Source organism: Salvelinus namaycush, chromosome 10, assembly GCF_016432855.1.
Source record: "Salvelinus namaycush isolate Seneca chromosome 10, SaNama_1.0, whole genome shotgun sequence".
Classification (NCBI taxonomy): Eukaryota; Metazoa; Chordata; class Actinopteri; order Salmoniformes; family Salmonidae; genus Salvelinus; species Salvelinus namaycush.
The window spans coordinates 27,810,448-27,831,472 of NC_052316.1; the positions used below are offsets into that span (position 1 = coordinate 27,810,448).

The following is a 21,025-nucleotide window of genomic DNA, read 5'->3' on the forward strand; positions in this document are numbered from 1 at the left end:
GTACTTTTTTCCATGGGGGAATTTCCTCTTCCTGTGAGATATGAGAGGCAGCCCTCCACCCCCTCTGCTCTGCCCCAACTCTGTTCTATTTCTGACCACTACTGCCTCCCTCTACACTGACCAATAGTTACAGGATTGGCCTTTGCAATCTGCATGGGAGAACAAGATATCCTGAGATAGCAGCAGAAGGGCAGCCAAGCTGTCTGGGCCCTCCAACACTCACAGAGACACGCGGTAGGAGAGAGACACGTCAATCATCGACTCCAACACTAAGGACTCACATGAGACTGTCCTCTGTAGATGAAAGTCTGGTTAAATTGCATACTAAATCATGCCATCATTATTAGCGAGCTCTGGGTTAGTGAGCCGCGTATAGCTGGCCCTGGCCCAGCTGTAGAAGTTATCGGGGATGAGATGTGGACCAGGGTTAGAGGTTGGAGCCTAAAACCAGGCCTGAAGGTACAACAGGATGACACCCTCCAGAGACCCTCTCTTACTGTAAACTAGTGGTCAATCCAGTGCTCAAGATTATCTTGGTTTCTTCTCCTCATATTCCGCTCTGCTTAAATAAAACACTCCATACTCAAATATCCTCGCTAGCACTGCATGGTCAGTATATACTGTAGTACACAACTCATCCAAGAACATTAAAACACTCTTAGGAAAGAGGCCTTGCTAGGTGTGTGATATAGAGCTGAACAATATTTTGACAGGCTCATAAGTAAAGCAAAGCTGTCACTATAGGAAACCCAGAGGATGGGTGTGGCCATCCAGAGGATGGGTGTGGCCAAAGAAAACAACAGTGGGTAACCTACACAGGCCACACCCATGTCTCTTTATTTTTCCCCTGCTAGTCCTCTTGCCACACGCTCCTATAGAGAGCAATAGTAATGGAGTCTTTTTGTAGGCAGTAACTCCGCAATGGTTTATTAGACAAAGCCTATGGGAGTTTTTGTAGGGTTTTTGGATAAACGCCGAAAATGAGGTCTGTGGTAAACACAGACTTAGGAGATCTTATACATTTTGTTCTATGAGAATCTTCATCAGCTAACGTCACTTTTTGTGAATTTTTAAGCATTTATTAGCTGCTTTTGCAACAGCTAATGGGGATCCTAATAAAATACATAACTACCAAAAAAAGCACATAAAGGCTTCATAATTCATAAAGGTCATGTTAACTGACTTACAGAACAAAATGTATAAGATCTAATATGCCTGTGTTGACCTTATTTTCAGCATTTATCCCAGAACCCTATTCTTTCCCCATAGGAATGGCGGAACGAACCAGAGGTAAATCCTTTCCAGGTTTTAGGACTACAGGCTGGCGAACTCCATCCCTGTTCATTCCCATGTCTTTACCACGCAGCTGTGTTTTCCCTCTTTTAACTCTCTCCTTTCCCAGCCCGTACAGAAATAGGGGTGTTTTCCCTCTTTTAACTCTCTCCTTTCCCAGCCCGTACAGAAATAGGGGTGTTTTCCCTCTTTTAACTCTCTCCTTTCCCAGCCCGTACAGAAATAGGGGTGTTTTCCCTCTTTTAACTCTCTCCTTTCCCAGCCCGTACAGAAATAGGGGTGTTTTCCCTCTTTTAACTCTCTCCTTTCCCAGCCCGTAAAGAAATAGGGGTGTTTTCCCTCTTTTAACTCTCCCCTTTCCCAGCCCGTACAGAAATAGGGGTGTTTTCCCTCTTTTAACTCTCTCCTTTCCCAGCCCGTACAGAAATAGGGGTGTTTTCCCTCTTTTAACTCTCTCCTTTCCCAGCCCGTACAGAAATAGGGGTGTTTTCCCTCTTTTAACTCTCTCCTTTCCCAGCCCGTACAGAAATAGGGGTGTTTTCCCTCTTAACTCTCTCCTTTCCCAGCCCGTACAGAAATAGGGGTGTTTTCCCTCTTAACTCTCTCCTTTCCCAGCCCGTACAGAAATAGGGGTGTTTTCCCTCTTTTAACTCTCTCCTTTCCCAGCCCGTAAAGAAATAGGGGTGTTTTCCCTCTTAACTCTCTCCTTTCCCAGCCCGTACAGAAATAGGGGTGTTTTCCCTCTTAACTCTCTCCTTTCCCAGCCCGTACAGAAATAGGGGTGTTTTCCCTCTTAACTCTCTCCTTTCCCAGCCCGTACAGAAATAGGGGTGTTTTCCCTCTTAACTCTCTCCTTTCCCAGCCCGTACAGAAATAGGGGTGTTTTCCCTCTTTTGAGTCAGACTTGCTGTGCTTTCTCAGGGCAGGGTGCGGTTGGGTCCTTTTTTCTGAGGCTTGTCTCAAGTCTTGGCAGCCCCTGGATCAGACCCAGAACACCTTGGCCACCCGCACCGACCCCTGCCTTTACCCGCCTGTCTGCCCATCATAGGATCAGAGTCCAGGGTACCCAATGGTGGGGGTGCTGGTTTCAGTCTGAAAGGGGGAAACATTCATGTGTCCCGTATAGGATCAAAGAGCACCAACCTGAGTACAAGCCAAGCACATTACATTACACAGTGGTCAGGAGGATACCTGACTTCACACACACTCTCTCAACATCACCAAATTCATACTATACACCAATGCAGAGTTTCAAAGGTCCACATGAACACTGAAAAACAGCACACAAATGCTCAAAACCACCATATAGCCTACTCTCACCAACAACGACAGAACCTTAAACACAAAGCAAACTTAAATGCAAAACATGTGTAGGCACACAGCAGACTTTTAGACTTTAGAGAAAATCTGGGCTCTCTCTGGTACGAGCTGGAAAAACACAGTTACAGTCCAGGCTCGTGTTGAAGGTAAAAACTCACACCAGGTCATGTAACATCATACTAATTGCATAGCAAAGTCATGGGTCTGTTTGGGAAGCTAAAATCAACGACCATCCATAGGAGCCCTAAACATAGTGATCTATAAAAAATATCCTACAATTTCAAAAGGGAAATATCATACAATAAAATACCAAATTAGGCCCCCGCCTACTGTTTAAAGGGATACTTTGGGATTTAGACACAGAGACATAAAAATGGTGTCAATGAGTTTATCTGACTCTGGGGAAGCAGATAAGAGCCTCATTACCAAAACCCAGAAGTATCCCTTTAAAGCTTTAAAAACACAGCTCATTACAAAGCCAATCAAAACACAGTCTGGGAGGTAAGATGGCGCTGAAGAGGATGGCTGACGTATTACATGCTCCTAACCAACTATTTTGCTATTCTGTTATTTTTTTGCGTTGTTTGTAACTTATTGTGTACATAATGTTGCTGCTACCGTCTCTTATGACCCAAAATAACTTCTGGACATCAGAACAGCGATTACTCACCACGAACTGGAAGAAGCTTTTTCCTTTAACGAGTCCGATGAGAAGGATATACTGTGTTCCCGGGAACAGGCCCAAATCCCCGTCATTTGAGTGAAGAAAAGACAGAGGACAAGGGGGCGCAGGTCGGGCTGCCTTTGGAGAATCCGTAGGCAAGCGAGTAAACTCCCACTGCCATCCGTTCTATTGGCTAACGTGCAATCATTGGAAAATAAAATTGATGACCTACGATTAACATTATCCTACCAACGGGACATTAAAAACTGTAATACCTTATGTTTCACAGAGTCGTGGCTGAACGACGACACGGATAATGTAGAGCTGGCGGGATTTTCCATGCACCGGCAGAACAGAGAAGCTAAGTCTGGTAAGACGAGGTGTGGGGGTGTGTGTCTATTTGTCAATAACAGCTGGTGCGCGATGTCTAATATTAAAGAAGTCTCAAGGTATTGCCCGCCTGAGGTAGAGTACCTTATGATAAGCTGTACAGTGGTTACTCCTTTAAAAGTTGTGAGCTTACGCCGCAGGACTTAGAGGTAATTTGTGGTTTATTACGGTACCCTGCGTCACCACTTCATTGCTCCAGACCAGCACAAGGGGGAGTTAGAGCACCGACTATGCTTTTGGGTCCTACTGTGTCTCTAACTGACAATGAATGGGCGACATAAACCTAAATAGGAACTGATAAAAGTGCTTGACTTCAGTATTACTTACTAAAACTGTTGTTACACTAAAGGTTTTTATTATTTTATTTTGTTAGGATTTTTTTTCTGTTACTGTAGTACTGTAGGCTACTCCCGACCGGTCACATTGTACAGCACCTGAGTGGCGCAACTGTCTTTATTTACAAATTAGCAACAATGTCTCACCCCATGTTCAAGAATGGCCTTTGTCTTGCTCATTTTACGTTATTTGAAAACGAAATAATCTCCAAATTATTTAAGGTGCATTGCACTAATAATGGCGCTGACTAGGGAAACGTCCCCGCTGTTCTGTTCTTAGTGCCAGTCTGCACGTTCAAACTAAAGCAATATAACTTTCAGTAATAAAATAATAAAAATACTCTTTCAAAATGACAATGTTAATTTAGTTATGGACCCATAACGAATTACTATGGGAATAAATATCACTGAATTACAGAAATATCCTCCAATCCTCCATATGTAATTATTGGCGGAGAGTCACATCATATTTTTCGATATACCGTAATTTAAACTCCATTTGGGTATTGGTTAGACAAGATTTAAAAAATTAGGGTGCAGAATTGTTATGCTCTTAATGTAACCTTTATTTAACTAGGCAAGTCAGTTAAGAATAAATTCTTATTTACAGGGATAGCCTACTCTATCCTCCCGGTCGGGGAATTGAACCCCGGTCTCCCACGTGCCGTGCCCGCACGACATGGGGATTCTTTAGCTAAATAGCCCAGTACTGTACTCCCGACCATTGTACAGCGCCATATTTTCGTTCCATCCTAACGGAAACCCAGAGGGTTTAATTAATTAATTAAGCAAGTACCAATCAAGTTTGGACACACCTACTCATTCCAGGATTTTTCTTTATTTTTACTATTTTCTACATTGTAGAATAATAGTGAAGACATCCCAGCTATGAAATAACACATATAACACATTCTTTTGTACAGTGATTTGTTTTTCGTCATTTCCGGTCACAACTTGCAGACTTGTTTACGTGTTGCTGTGAGTTTTGTTGCCAACCTTACTTTGCTAACTGACAACTTTACGGTTTTTACTTTTTAATTACCGTTTATATTTTTTGTTTTTCATTCAACTTTTTCACTCCGGACACTTTATCTGGACATGGTTCGTCAGGACCTCCACCATCCGAAGCTAAGTAGTAACATTAACATGATGCCTTCTAATTGCAGTCGCTGTACTCATAATATACAGGAGAACGATCGCCTTACGTCGAGGATAGCTGTGCTGCAAGCCCGGCTTCAGACGCAATCGTTAGGCAAGGGTAATTTCAGTGTAGGAAAACATGAAACAGCGTCTGTGCCACCAGTAAGTACAAATAGTAGTATAAATCCCCTCGCACAGTCCCCGCAGCCAGACAACTTTCTCATGGCTTCTGGAGGGAAATGCTGTAGGAATGCTCAACCGGTGTCGTTCATTCAGCCGACAGAAACTTTCAACCGGTTTTCCCCATTAAGCAGCGAGTCGGAGTCTGAGGCCGAGCCTTCTCTGGTCTCTACTCCTCCCGTTACGGGGTCTGAGACGCCGAAGCTTCCCACCATTAGCTCTGACAAATTGAAAACCCTAGTCATTGGCGACTCCATTACCCGCAGTATTAGACTTAAAACGAATCATCCAGCGATAATACACTGTTTACCAGGGGGCAGGGCTACCGACGTTAAGGCTAATCTGAAGATGGTGTTGGCTAAAGCTAAAACTGGCGAGTGCAGAGAGTATAGAGATATTGTTATCCACGTCGGCACCAACGATGTTAGGATGAAACAGTCAGAGGTCACCAAGCGCAACATAGCTTCAGCGTGTAAATCAGCTAGAAAGATGTGTCGGCATCGAGTAATTGTCTCTGGCCCCCTCCCAGTTAGGGGGAGTGATGAGCTCTACAGCATTCTCACAACTAAATCGCTGGTTGAAAACTGTTTTCTGCCCCTACCAAAATATAGAATTTGTAGATAATTGGCCCTCTTTCTGGGACTCACCCACAAACAGGACCAAGCCTGGCCTGCTGAGGAGTGACGGATTCCATCCTAGCTGGAGGGGTGCTCTCGTCTTATCTACCAATATAGACAGGGCTCTAACTCCTCTAGCTCCACAATGAAATAGGGTGCAGGTCAGGCAGCAGGCTGTTAGCCAGCTTGCCAGCTTAGTGGAGTCTGCCACTAGCACAGTCAGTGTAGTCAGCTCAGCTATCCCCATTGAGACCATGTCTGTGCCTCGACCTAGGTTGGGCAAAACTAAACATGGAGGTGTTCGCCTTAGCAATCTCACTAGGATAAAGACCTCCTCCATTCCTGCCATTATTAAAAGAGATCGTGATACCTCACATCTCAAAATAGGGATACTTAATGTTAGATCCCTCACTTCAAAGGCAGTTATAGTCAATGAACTAATCACTGATCATAATATTGATGTGATTGGCCTGACTGAAACATGGCTTAAGCCTGATGAATTTACTGTGTTAAATGAGGCCTCACCTCCTGGTTACACTAGTGACCATATCCCCCGTGCATCCCGCAAAGGCGGAGGTGTTGCTAACATTTACGATAGCAAATTTCAATTTACAAAACAAAAAATGACGTTTTCGTCTTTTGAGCTTCTAGTCATGAAATCTATGCAGCCTACTCAATCACTTTTTATAGCTACTGTTTACAGGCCTCCTTGGCATATACAGCGTTCCTCACTGAGTTCCCTGAATTCCTATCGGACCTTGTAGTCATAGCAGATAATATTCTAATTTTTGGTGATTTTAATATTCACATGGAAAAGTCCACAGACCCACTCCAAAAGGCTTTCGGAGCCATCATCGACTCAGTGGGTTTTGTCCAACATGTCTCTGGACCTACTCACTGTCACAGTCATCCTCTGTAACCTAGTTTTGTCCCATGGAATAAATGTTGTGGATCTTAATGTTTTTCTTCATAATCCTGGACTATCGGACCACCATTTTATTATGTTTGCAATCGCAACAAATAATCTGCTCAGACCCCAACCAAGGAGCATCAAAAGTCGTGCTATAAATTCTCAGACAACACAAAGATTCCTTGATGCCCTTCCAGACTCCCTCTGCCTACCCAAGGACGTCAGAGGACAAAAATCAGTTAACCACCTAACTGAGGAACTCAATTTAACCTTGCGCAATACCCTAGATGCAGTTGCACCCCTAAAAACGAAAAACATTTGTCATAAGAAACTAGCTCCCTGGTATACAGAAAATACCCGAGCTCTGAAGCAAGCTTCCAGAAAATTGGAACGGAAATGGCGCCACACAAAACTGGAAGTGTTCCGACTAGCTTGGAAAGACAGTACCGAAGAGCCCTCACTGCTGCTCGATCATCCTATTTTTCCAACTTAATTGAGGAAAATAAGAACAATACGAAAATTATTTTTGATACTGTCGCAAAGCTAACTAAAAAGCAGCATTCCCCAAGTGACGATGGCTTTCACTTCAGCAGTAATAAATTCATGAACTTCTTTGAGGAAAAGATCATGATCATTAGAAAGCAAATTACGGACTCCTCTTTAAATCTGCGTATTCCTCCAAAGCTCAGCTGTCCTGAGTCTGCACAACTCTGCCAGGACCTAGGATCAAGAGAGACACTTAAGTGTTTTAGTACTATATCTCGACACAATGATGAAAATAATCATGGCCTCTAAACCTTCAAGCTGCATACTGGACCCTATTCCAACTAAACTACTGAAAGAGCTGCTTCCTGTGCTCGGCCCTCCTATGTTGAACATAATAAACGGCTCTCTATCCACCGGATGTGTACCAAACTCACTAAAAAAGTGGCAGTAATAAAGCCTCTCTTGAAAAAGCCAAACCTTGACCCAGAAAATATAAAAAACTATATCGGCCTATATCGAATCTTCCATTCCTCTCCAAAAAAATTGAAAAAGCTGTTGCGCAGCAACTCACTGCCTTCCTGAAGACAAACAATGTATACGAAATGCTTCAGTCTGGTTTTAGACTCCATCATAGCACTGAGACTGCACTTGTGAAGGTGGTAAATTACCTTTTAATGGCATCTTTAATGGCATCTGTCCTCGTGCTCCTAGACCTTAGTGCTGCCTTTGATACCATCGATCACCACATTCTTTTGGAGAGATTGGAAACCCAAATTGGTCTACACGTACAAGTTCTGGCCTGGTTTAGATCTTATCTGTCGGAAAGATATCAGTTTGTCTCCGTGAAAGGTTTGTCCTCTGACAAATCAATTGTAAATTTCGGTGTTCCTCAAGGTTCCGTTTTGGGACCACTATTGTTTTCACTATATATTTTACCTCTTGGGGATGTCATTCGAAAACATAATGTTAACTTTCACTGCTATGCGGATGACACACAGCTGTACATTTCAATGAAACATGGTGAAGCCCCAAAATTGCCCTCGCTAGAAGCCTGTGTTTCAGACATAAGGAAGTGGATGGCTGAAAACTTTCTACTTTTAAACTCGGACAAAACAGAGATGCTTGTTCTAGGTCCCAAGAAACAAAGAGATCTTCTGTTGAATCTGACAATTAATCTTGATGGTTGTACAGTCGTCTCAAATAAAACTGTGAAGGACCTCGGCGTTACTCTGGACCCTGATCTCTCTTTTGACGAACATATCAAGACTGTTTCAAGGACAGCTTTTTCCATCTACGTAACATTGCAAAAATCAGAAACTTTCTATCTGAAAATTATGTAGAAAAATTAATCCATGCTTTTGTTACTTCTAGGTTAGACTACTGCAATACTCTACTTTCTGGCTACCCGGATAAAGCACTAAATAAACTTCATTTAGTGCTAAATACGGCTGCTAGAATCCTGACTAGAACCAAAATATTTTATCATATTACTCCAGTCAGTGCTAGCCTCCCTACACTGGCTTCCTGTTAGGCAAGGGCTGATTTCAAGGTTTTACTGCTAACCTACAAAGCATTACATGGGCTTGCTCCTACCTATCTTTCTGATTTGGTCCTGCCATACATACCTACACGTACGCTACGGTCACAAGACGCAGGCCTCCTAATTGTCCCTAGAATTTCTAAGCAAACAGCTGGAGGCAGGGCTTTCTCCTATAGAGCTACATTTTTATGGAATGGTCTGCCTACCCATGTGAGAGACGCAGACTCGGTCTCAACTTTTAAGTCTTTACTGAAGACTCATCTCTTCAGTGGGTCATATGATTGAGTGTAGTCTGGCCCAGGAGTGTGAAGGTGAATGGAAAGGCTCTGGAGCAACGAACCGCCCTTGCTGTAAATGCCTGGCCGGTTCCCCTCTCTCCACTGGGATTCTCTGCCTCTAACCCTATTACAGGGGCTGAGTCACTGGCGCTCTTTCATGCCGTCCCTAGGAGGGGTGCGTCACGTGAGTGGGTTGAGTCACTGACGTGATCTTCCTGTCTGGGTTGGCGCCCCCAATTGGGTTGTGCCGTGGCGGAGATCTTTGTGGGCTATACTCGGCCTTGTCTCAGGATGGTAAGTTGGTGGTTGAAGATATCCCTCTAGTGGTGTGGGGGCTGTGCTTTGGCAAAGTGGGTGGGGTTATATCCTTCCTGTTTGGCCCTGTCCGGGGGTATCATCGGATGGGGCCACAGTGTCTCCTGACCCCTCCTGTCTCAGCCTCCAGTATTTATGCTGCAGTAGTTTGTGTGTCGGGGGGCTAGGGTCAGTTTGTTATATCTGGAGTACTTCTCCTGTCTTATCCGGTGTCCTGTGTGAATTTAAGTATGCTCTCTCTAATTCTCTCTTTCTTTCTCTCTCTCGGAGGACCTGAGCCCTAGGACCATGCCTCAGGACTACCTGGCATGATGACTCCTTGCTGTCCCCAGTCCACCTGGCCGTGCTGCTGCTCCAGTTTCAACTGTTCTGCCTGCGGCTATGGAACCCTGACCTGTTCACCAGACGTGCTACCTGTGCCGGACCTGCTGTATTCAACTCTCTAGAGACAGCAGGAGCGGTAGAGATACTCTTAATGATCGGCTATGAAAAGCCAACTGACATTTACTCCTGAGGTGCTGACTTGCTGCACCCTCGACAACTACTGTGATTATTATTATTTGACCATGCTGGTAATTTATGAACATTTGAACATCTTGGCCATGTTCTGTTATAATCTCCACCCGGCACAGCCAGAAGAGGACTGGCCACCCCTCATAGCCTGGTTCCTCTCTAGGTTTCTTCCTAGGTTTTGGCCTTTCTAAGGGGGTTTTCCTAGCCACCGTGCTTCTACACCTGCATTGCTTGCAGTTTGGGGTTTTAGGCTGGGTTTCTGTACAGCACTTTGAGATATCAGCTGATGTAAGAAGGGCTATATAAATAAATTTGATATGGAATCAGTTAAGAACAAATTCTTATTTACAAGGACAGCCTACTCCTTCCTCCCCGTCGGGGAATTGAACCCCGGTCTCCCACGTGCCCGCATTCTCTAGTACAGCCATTATTGAAGGTACTTGAGGTCACCGAGAAAGTCTGGACATGGCCTGCTCTCCCTTATGTAAGGAATTAGGCACTTTACCATGTTTACTACAGTATGTACTGTAGGCTATGTTTACTTGTCAGACTGCACAGTAGCCTTATAAACACATGTAGGTGGCTTATATCTTCATAATGCTTTATTATCCAAATGTAAAAGCATATACTTAACAGTACTGTATTTCTTCACCAGCATCTTCATGCTTTCCTTAATAAAATAATGATAAAAACACTCAATGAAATGTTGATTTAGTTATGGATCCATAACAAATTACTATTGGAATAAATATCACTGAATTACAGGAACAAAGTTGTCTAATGAAGGCAAACAAATTGTTGCTTACTAGAAAATACTCTTTCAAACACACGGTCACATTGTACAGCATTGTTACGGCTATTAGCAGGGCTATATTTTGGCCTTTATAAATATTATTTTGGCCTACAATCGCTCACTGTTGTTTTTTGAAAACAAAATCATCTCCAAAATATCATTATATATAGCCTGGATGTCTATTTCAGCAGGATGTCTATTTCAGAGACAAGCATGGAGAAACGAAAATGTTCAATTATATTCCATGATATGTGTTGACTGAATATATGCAAGTGAAGTCTACTAAATAATCAAGTTAGAATTATTTAATTCTGGAGAAACCTAAATAACAAACTGGCTTTATTTACAAATTAGTGAGAATGTCTCACCCCATGCTCAAGAATGGCCTTTTTCTTACTCGCTCTAGGTTAAATGAAAACGAAATCTCATAAATATCATTACTTTTTAAACAAAGCGATTATTATTTTTTATTTAACCAGGAAAAGCTTGTGACCCAGAGTCTCTTTTTCAAGGGAGACCTGGCCAAGAAGGCAGCAACAAATTACATAATTAAAACATACAACAATACAACATGATCCAGCCTAAAAAAAGCATTTACACTCCTCTGTAACAGAGTCTCCAATCAATATTTTAAATTCCTTTGGTGGCACTAACATATCTAGACGAAGCATAGATAGTAGATTATTCCATGCGTATGGTGCACAAGAAGAGAAGGCACTCTTGCCTAATACTGTGAATGTCCTGGGGACTTTAAGTAGCAACCATTGAACAGACCGGGTATGGTAACTGCTGGTGGTGAAGGAGACCAGACTACAGAGGGAGTTTATCCAAAAGGGCTCTGTAGATGAACACATACAAATGTATCTTTCTGCACATATAAAGTGAGGTCCAACCTACCATTTGGTACAATGTGCAATGGTGGGTGAGTGACTTGGCATATGTAATAAAGCGCAAGGTTGCATACATATACAACAAGTCACCATAATCAATTACAGAGAAAAGTGGCCTGAACAAGCTTCTTTCTAGCCATAAGCAGGAAGCAAGCCTTATTACGAAAATAAAAACCCAATTTCAATTTAGAATTATATAAAAGCCCCTTAGATATTCTCACAGATCCTAACAGAAAATTCCCCTTAGATATGAATTTAGAACCCTCCAATCCTCTAAATGTAATTATTGGCCGAGATATACTGTAGGCCTACAATAGGCGAAATGAGTATTGGTTACACTACAATTAGGGTGTGGAAATATTATGCCCCATAGATATTAATTTAGAATCCTGCAATCCTCTTATGCTGTAGCCTACTCCTGACCTTCACGTTGTACAGCGCAATATTTTCCATTCCATCCTAGTGGAAACTGAGGGTTTCGTTTTTAATTTCTCAGAATAGAAACACCATAATTATAAACAAATTAATTAAGCCACATTTCTTAAAATCAATCCCATGTTTTACAAAAAAGATTATAAATTCTCTAGTAATGCCAATATGGGAGACTGTCATATGCTTCTCAAAGTTTCCCTCGGGTGGTCAAACTAGCACTAACTTGCATTAACGTTAAAAAAATGTCTGACAATTAAATAACGTGCCATAGAATGCTGCAGCAGCCCGCAAGGTGTGCTGCAGTATGACACAACTTTTAAAGGAGGAAGCACTGTAGACCACACTATCTACCAAGAGAGTTCTCATCTAAACTCAGCAAAAAAAAGAAATGTCTTTCAAAGATAATTCGTAAAAATCCAAATAACTTCACAGATCTTCATTGTAAAGGGTTTAAACACGGTTTCCCATGCTTGTTCAATGAACCATAAACAATTAATGAACATGCACCTGTGGAACGGTCATTAAGACAGTTGTGAAAACTTAGGACACTAAAGAGGCCTTTCTACTGACTCTGAAAAAACAACAAAAGAAAGATGCCCAGGGTCCCTCATCTGCGTGAACATGTCTTAGGCATGCTCCAAGGAGGCATGAGGACTGCAGACGTGGCCAGGGCAATAAATTGCGATGTCTGTACTGTGAGACGCCTAAGACAGCGCTACAGGGAGGCAGGACAGACAGCTGATCGTCCTCGCAGTGGCAGACCACGTGTAACAACACCTGCACAGGATCGGTACATCCAAACATCACACCTGCGGGACAGGTACAGGATGGCAACAACAACTGCCCGAGTTACACCAGGAACGCACAATCCCTCCATCAGTGCTCAGACTGTCCGCAATAGGCTGAGAGAGGCTGGACTGAGGGCTTGTAGGCCTGTTGTAAGGCAGGTCCTCACCGTCGCTGAACCAGACAGGACTAGCAAAAAGTCCTCTTCACTGACGATTTGTGGTTTTGTCTCACCAGGGATTCACGTTTATCTTGAAAGAATGAGTGTTACACCGAGGTCTGTACTCTGGAGCGGGATTGATTTGGAGGTGGAGGGTCCCTCATGGTCTGGGGCGGTGTGTCACTGAGCTTGCTGTCATTGCAGGCAATCTCAACACTGTGCGTTACAGGGAAGAAATCCTCCTCCCTCATGTGGTACCCTTCCTGCAGGCTCATCCTGACATGACCCTCCGGCATGACAATGCCACCAGCCATACTGCTCGTTCTGTGCGTGACTTCCTGCAAAACAGGAATGTCAGTGTTCTGCCATGGCCAGCGAAGAGCCCGGAACTCAATCCAATTGAGCACGTCTGGGACCTGTTGGATCGGAGGGTGAGGGCTAGGGCCATTCCCCCCAGAAATGTCCGGGAACTTGCAGGTGCCTTGGTGGAAGAGTGGGGTAACATCTCACAGCAAGAACTGGCAAATCTGGTACAGTCCACGAGAAGGAGATGCACTGCAGTATTTAATGCAGCTGGTGGCCACACCAGATACTGACTGTTGCTTTTGATTTTGACCCCCCCTTCGTTCAGGGACACATTATTCCATTTCTGTTAGTCACATGTCTGTGGAACTTGTTCAGTTTATGTCTCAGTTGTTGAATCTTGTTATGTTCATACAAATATTTACACATTAAGTTTGCTGAAAATAAACGCAGTTGACAGTGAGAGGACGTTTCTTTTTTTTGCTGAGTTTATATTATTCATAGCGGTCCATTTACCACCACAGTCCATTTACCACCTTCCTAAATGATTACCGCCCCGTAGCACTCACGTCGGTAGCCATGAAGTGCTTTGAAAGGCTCGTCATGGCTCATATCAACAGCATCCTCCCAGATACCCTAGACCCACTCCAATTCACAAACCGCCCCAACAGATCACGCAATCTCAATCGCACTCCACACCGCCCTTTCCCATCTGGACAAAAGGAACACCTATGTGAGATTGCTGTTCATTGACTACAGCTCAGCGTTCAACACTATAGAGCCCACAAAGCTCATCACTAAGCTAAGGACCCTGGGACTAAACACCTCCCTCTGCACCTGGATCCTGGACTTCCTGATGGGCCGCCCCCAGGTGGTGAGGGTAGGATTCAAACACATCTTCCACACTGATCCTCAACACTGGGGCCCATCAGGGGTGTGTACTTAATCCCCTCCTGTACTCCCTGTTCACCCACGACTGCGTGGCCAAACACGACTCCAACACCATCATTAGGTTTTCTGACGACACAACAGTAGTAGGCCTGATCACCGACAACGATGAGCTCAATGTGAGCAAGACAAAGGAGCTGATCATGGACTACAGGAAAAGGCGTGCCGAACATGCCCCCATTAACATCGACAGGGCTGTAGTGGAGAGGGTCGAGAGTTTCAAGTTCCTTGGTGTCCACATCACCAACAAACTATCATGGTCCAAATACACCAAGACAGTCGTGATGAGGGCATGACAAAACCTTTTCCCCCTCAGGAGACTGAAAAGATTTGACATGGGTCCCCAGAACCTCAAAAAGTGCTACAGCTGCACCATCGAGAACATCCTGACCAGTTGCATCACCGCCTGGAATGGCAACTGCTCGGCATCTGACCGTAAAGCACTACAGAGGGTAGTGCGTATGGCCCAGTACATCACTGGGGCCGAGCTTACTGCCATCCAGGACCTATATAATAGGCGATGTCAGAGGAAAGCCCATAAAATCGTCAGAGACTCCAGTCACCCATGTTTTCTCTGCTACCGCATGGCAAGCGGTACCGGAGCGCCAAGTCTAGGACCAAAAGGCTCCTTAACAGCTTCTACGCCCAAGCCATAAGACTGCTGAACAATTAAACAAATGGCCACCGGACTATTTACATTGACACCCCTCCATTTGTTTTGTACACTGCTGCTACTCGCTGTTATTATCTATGCATAGTCATGTCACCCCTACCTACATGCACAAATTACCTCAACTAACCTGTACACACGCACACTGACTCAGTACCGGTACCCTCTGTATATAGCCTCGTCATTGTGTTACTTTTTATTATTTTTTACTTTAGTTTATTTGGTAAATATTTTCTTACCTCTTCTTGAACTGCACTGTTGGTCAAGGGCTTATAAGTAAGCATTTCACGGTAAGGTCTACACTTGTTGTATTCGAAGCATGTGACAAATAAAGTTTTAAATTTGACAAGAATATATCAACAAATGTGACTCACTACTTCACAGGAGAAGTATTTGAATTTTTTTATTTTTTTTATTTTTTATAAATGCTTTTTGTTACATATGAACTTTCATGTGCTTTTATAACAAACTTGTATTCCATCTGTAAATATGAATACAATTGTTAAAATTATAAGTCTAGTTGGTTTAGCCACGGAAAAATACAGGAACCGTCACGCTAACCACGATTGGCTGCGATAATATATGGGCTGGACATGCCGGCAGATGAGTTAGGATTGGTCTGCCATGTAGCATACTTCTGTCTATAAACGTGAGCTGCTCAGTATGTGTTGATAGTCCTTTCTACTGCGCTGTTTTTTAAAGATAACGTTAGCCATTGAGAACTACAAAAAAGTTTTGCAACTTTTCTCAACAACATCGATGCCCTGAATTTAGCAGGCGCTATCGACAAATCCATTGGAAAAAGAGTGACTTGACACAACGCTGACCAAACAAGATGTAGCTACAAACAAAACAGAGTTAAATGGTTCCAGTCTGCAGTGAAGTGTTCAGCCATGTATACGGTAAGAGCCTAGATACATTTTCAGATATTATACGTTTCTAATTTTGACAAAGTAATTTTCACTGCAAATTAAAGCGCACTGTTAGCTAGCTAGCGAATGTTAGCTTGCTGGCTCTCTAGCTAACGTTACGTGTATGATCTGTATAGTAATATTATTTGAATCAGAAAAAACATTTGCATTGCTAGTTATAGCCTAATGTTAGCCATTGAACCTAGTTGGTTAGCGCTTTAACTACCTGGAGATTCTTACTACAGCTATGACAATGTTTGTATTGGCAGTAGTACGAGTTGGGATTATGCCAGTTCATTGTTTAGCTTGCTAGCTACATGTCTAAACAAAAGACTCCACTTCACCAGATGATTACATGACCCATCAAGTTAGCCAGGTGTGTCTGAGGGTGATTACGGCCATCTATTGTATTTCATGACCATGTGTACATGTCTAAATAATAGTGACCCATCCACTTAGCTATGTGGCTGGGGGGTGGTTATAGCATTTCCTTCACATGACCCATCAATTTAGACAAGTGTATCAGGTAAGCGTCATCTAATAATTTGTAATTATTTTTATCTGGACACTTTCTGTTTCTGATATTGCTACTATGCAAGTAACCATTTCACTGTACAATTTCCACCATCTGTATCCTGTGCATGTGACAAATAAAGATGATATTTGATATAGTGTGTGTTTGCCAGAGATGGCAATGTGAAGAACAACAGTGTATTTTTAACCAGGAGTTTTTCCTTATTGTATGCTACTACTTTTACCACTTTTAGTCTTGAAATCTTTGGTTGTTTACTAAACTACTCATTCTGTTTAGCACATGGCCTCACATGTGAATCCTTAAAGAGATGTGTAGGGCTAAGGCTTAAGAGGGTGTGAACAATGCTGAATGGGTGTAGACAAAGTAGAGGTCTCCATTAGGTGTACCAAAAACATTCATGGGACATTTTCTCAAAAGTGGGGTTACAAGTTAATCAACTTTCAAAGCAGAAATACTTTCCGATTATTCCTCAACTGCAGTGTATGATATAAAATTTAGTAGCTCTGAGTCTCTACATTTATCCAATGTAAAAAAACACAATTTAAAATGTTGCTACATAAGACGAGGCGGTCAGACACAAATCAAATCAATGCTGACTGGGAGGGATTTCATAATACAGCCAATCATACTGTGTAGCCTGGCTGGGCCCCATAACCAGCAAAGCATAACAATTCATACTGTATCTGTATCATATGAACAGGGCTACACAGCCAATCTATACAGACTTGATCCCAAGCCTTCCATCAATAAATCAAAACATGTGCATAAAGTTATTAGCCTAGTGGAACCAGCCTGATGCTGCATTAACCATTCTATTTGTTCTTCATAATTGTTCTTATTTCTCGTGTGTTTTTCTAGTATTACATTGTTACTGATTTATTGCATTGTTGGTTTTTGAGTTTGCAAGAAAGGCTTTTCACTGTACTTGTGACATTAAAAACATTAAACAATGTATCCGGTATAGACAAACACATTACAACTTTAGACCAAAAGTAGACCAACAAATGTTCTTTGAGAGTGTAAAATGGGCCAGGAGCTCCAGGTGCTTTAACCTCAGTGTGTCTGGGCTACGCTTCAATCTCCTAAACAGATGTGATAAGAGTCAACTGGCCCATCTGCTCTGAGATAGGGAAGGCAATAACACTCCTGCTGGCACACGTCACACACTCAGCCCCTACAGACACCACGGCCCCTGGCTGCGAGATCATCCAATTACTGCTATCTCCACTTGTGTGTGTGAGAGAGAGAGAGATAGCTGAGATAGCTGAGAGAGAGATAGCTGATCCCATCCTTCCCGACTGCTCTCTGCGATAACACATTTGGCTCGGAGTCGCTCTCTGATGAAAGTCTGAATCCTGATGCTAAAAACTGATAGCAAGGAAGAGGATACTATCTAATACAGCCTAACACCCCCAAAGGTCTGCTTCCCAATCCAGGTCAACAAACTGCAGCTTTGTCCCTCACCTCAATCCCCTTTTTGGATGTTAGAAAATATAGCTAGTCTGAAGTAGGCTGCATTTGCAAGACTTTCTGTAGAGCCACCAGAACCTCCAAATGATCAACACATTCTGGATTTGCTAATCAGGACATAGTAAATTGAGTTCATCCACATGGTGAGAGATCTGTGGGAATGTGCAGGTGCTTGGTGTAGCCTAAATGCTCCAGACGAAAACCTCTGTCTGGGAGTCAGTGGGGCCTGCTCTACCCCCTGATATGCTCAAATTAAACGCTACAGTACCCTCCCTGTCTGAGCTGCTCTTACCCAGCAGAACCAGCAGAACCGTTCCATTAGAACTAAACCTCCCACCTTGCTCAAACAGGGCCTGCTCCATTCCAGATCAACCACCCACTGGGTAGGAGCGGGTGCCCATTCAGGCAAACAAGAGTTAGAAAATATTGTAGAGCAGAGCTGGCCAACCGTTTTCATAGCCAATGAAAGTATTTTCCTCCTGCAACCACATGAAGAGGCAGAGGAAGAGGAAGAGTTGAACACATGATGTTAGGACTAATCCCTGCCATGTACAACAGCCTCACCATAAGAGGCCAACACGTGCACACCCAATGGCCAGACTTGAGGCAAGCTCCACTGAACCTCTGTTACTTAATACAAGTCATGTGTTCCCCCATAAACGTAAGGGGTAGGGGAGGGTGAAAGAGCGAGAGAATGACTGAGAAAGACTCAGAGAAAAACAATTAAGAGAGAGCAAGAGACAGAGAGAGTGGGTGAGAGAGAGGGAGAGAGAGAGAATGGGTGAAAGGAGAGAGATTCAGCACAACACACAAACCTGTTTACCCCCTGTGGGCCAAGATAAATTAACCTAAACATATATTATTTACCTTTATTTTACCAGGTAAATTGACTGAGAATATATTCTCTTTTACAGCAACATTAGAAACCTTGTTATACAGTAGATATGATATATTAGAGCCTTGGGTAGATAAACACACATCATAGCAGAACTACAGTCAGATTAACCCACAACTCTGACCAAAGGAAATTACATGGGCAGAAAGGCCAGCAAGTCAATGAAACTTTTGCTTAAATTATGAGAAAACAAGAACAGTTACAGCAGTATAATGACTGCTGATCAGAGGTGACCTAGGTCAGATAAACTTACAAAACCCATTCTCTAGTCTCCGCCTTTTCTATATCCCCTGTGCATACGTGAAATATAATTATAGGCCCAGCCAAACTGCAACCCTCTTTCAAATCCTAACCCTAACAATGTCTGGCTCCATCCGTATTTAAATCCCAGATAGATTGTCAAAAAAGTATTTCCAGGGTCTATAAAAGTGAACTATCATACAGTATATGAATCATGTGAAATTTGACTTTTCAACAGTAGTATAATATTTTTGCTATAACTGCTCCAGCACAGATGTACTCACTGGGTCTGTACGAGGCAGCCTGGAGCCAGGGTAGGCTGTGAGTCAGGGGTGCGCTGCAGGTTAGTGAGCTCCAGCATGTCCACCTGCACATCAGTGGTGTGTCCTGGCAAAGGCTGCAGCACAGTAAATATCTTCTCCACCAGGCTGTCACCATGGTGACCAGCAGCCCCTGAGGACAAGGAAAAACAGAGAGAGATTTAAACCAAAAACAAGGTCCATGTAAACATGAATTAATTCTGTGTGTAAGGGGAATAGAATATGGAATAAGGAAGTATGACAATCAAATGCCCTTTCTGTTAGGCAGGGAGGAGCAGCAATTAAATAATTCTGACATGTGGAAAGTGTGAATGTTGCACTCAGGGCTGCAGCTTGGCATATTTATGGACATCAGTAGTTGTACAAGACTGTGTTATGCACCTGTTAGATCCAGTGTCCTGTCGATGAAGACGATGGATGCTTTATTGGGTGCTGTCTTTCTGCGGTTTTTGGCTTGAGGATGATTGGCAAGTTCCCCAGCGATGAGACGGCTCATTGGACCCAAGGCGAAGCTCTCCTCCCGGGTGCTGGTGGACTCAAACATGGAATTAACCGCAGAGGCTAGAGATTTAATTTCAATCTGCAGCTCTGGAGTAAGAGAGTGCAAGTCAACATCAGTCAAGCTTCCGAACCTCTTCTTCTCTGGGCGCTTTATATTGATGGTCTCGAGGTCCCGTGGCAGCAGCGGGAACAGGTGCGCGAAGGTAGGCGCGAGAAGGAGCTGTGGTGACACCGGAGCAAAGACCACGGGGGCATGCATGACTTCAGCGGTGTAATTCATATCTCCCATCCATTCGCACAGTTTATCTTCAAACTGCTCGAACACAGGGTTCCCCTCTAATACAGCAGTGACATGGTTAGCGAGGAGGTGTATGGAGTGGGCTACGGTGGTGAAAACGACACAGTACTGAAAATGACTGAGGCCAACGATGTCTTGTATAATGTCAGCTGTTCTTCCTTTGAGCAAAGTGCTCACCACAAACACTGCCTTTGGTTCGTTTTCACCACCGGCTTCGAAGCTCGAAAACTGTTTTAAATTACGAGCACCAGACTCAAATACACTGGTAGCTCCACCGTTCCAGTGAAGACTCTCAGCACACTTGTCGTCCATGAAAACCACCGCTTTCTTTACCTTTGACAACACTCTGTCCCACATCTGACCGGGGAAACACGTAAAGCCCTCAGTTGGTAACATTGTGGAGATGATACTGTCGTTTAGACCGAGCGAAAAGTAGAAGATTTCTATAAAATTGTCAGGCAAACGCCATTCCAAAACAACAACACCAACACATGAGTCTCTTAATGGTGACGTGACATACCACGTCGCGACAGATATACGTAACCATACACGTGCTGCACCGGTTTCATTTGGGAATGTTCAGAATTTTCTGTTTATTAAAAACAGAAATTAGGCTGAATTTAGTTTCCTCATATAGCAATATACTAGCCACACTACACACAAATACATGTCTGGAGTAAATAAGAAAAACATACAAATTAGATATGCTTATCATGATGCTCAGAAACAAAATTGCAAAATGAATACACTGAAGCGAAAAAAAGAGAATCTCAATACATACTGACCAATAGGAAACTGCTGTTTCTTCCAACGTGGATTTATGCCCGTGAAAAGTGGACTGTCGCTATGGAAACGTGTGTGTGTATTAAAGTAAACTGTCACTGTTTTTGAC

General features: G+C 43.2%; 1 protein-coding gene across 1 annotated transcript in view; it reads right to left on the minus strand.

Annotated features, from left to right (window-relative positions):
* The window catches only part of LOC120054922 (sec1 family domain-containing protein 2-like), a 187,030-nt gene extending 166,407 nt beyond the window's left edge, over positions 1–20,623 (minus strand). Inside the window, exons 1-2 of the mRNA XM_039002661.1 lie at positions 19,716–20,623; positions 19,299–19,467 (exon numbers count right to left, since the gene is read on the minus strand). Coding sequence (XP_038858589.1) covers positions 19,299–19,467; positions 19,716–20,529 — 983 coding nt within the window. The 5' untranslated portion in view covers positions 20,530–20,623. The remainder of the gene's footprint in view (positions 1–19,298; positions 19,468–19,715) is intronic.
* Positions 20,624–21,025: the final 402 nt, after the last annotated feature.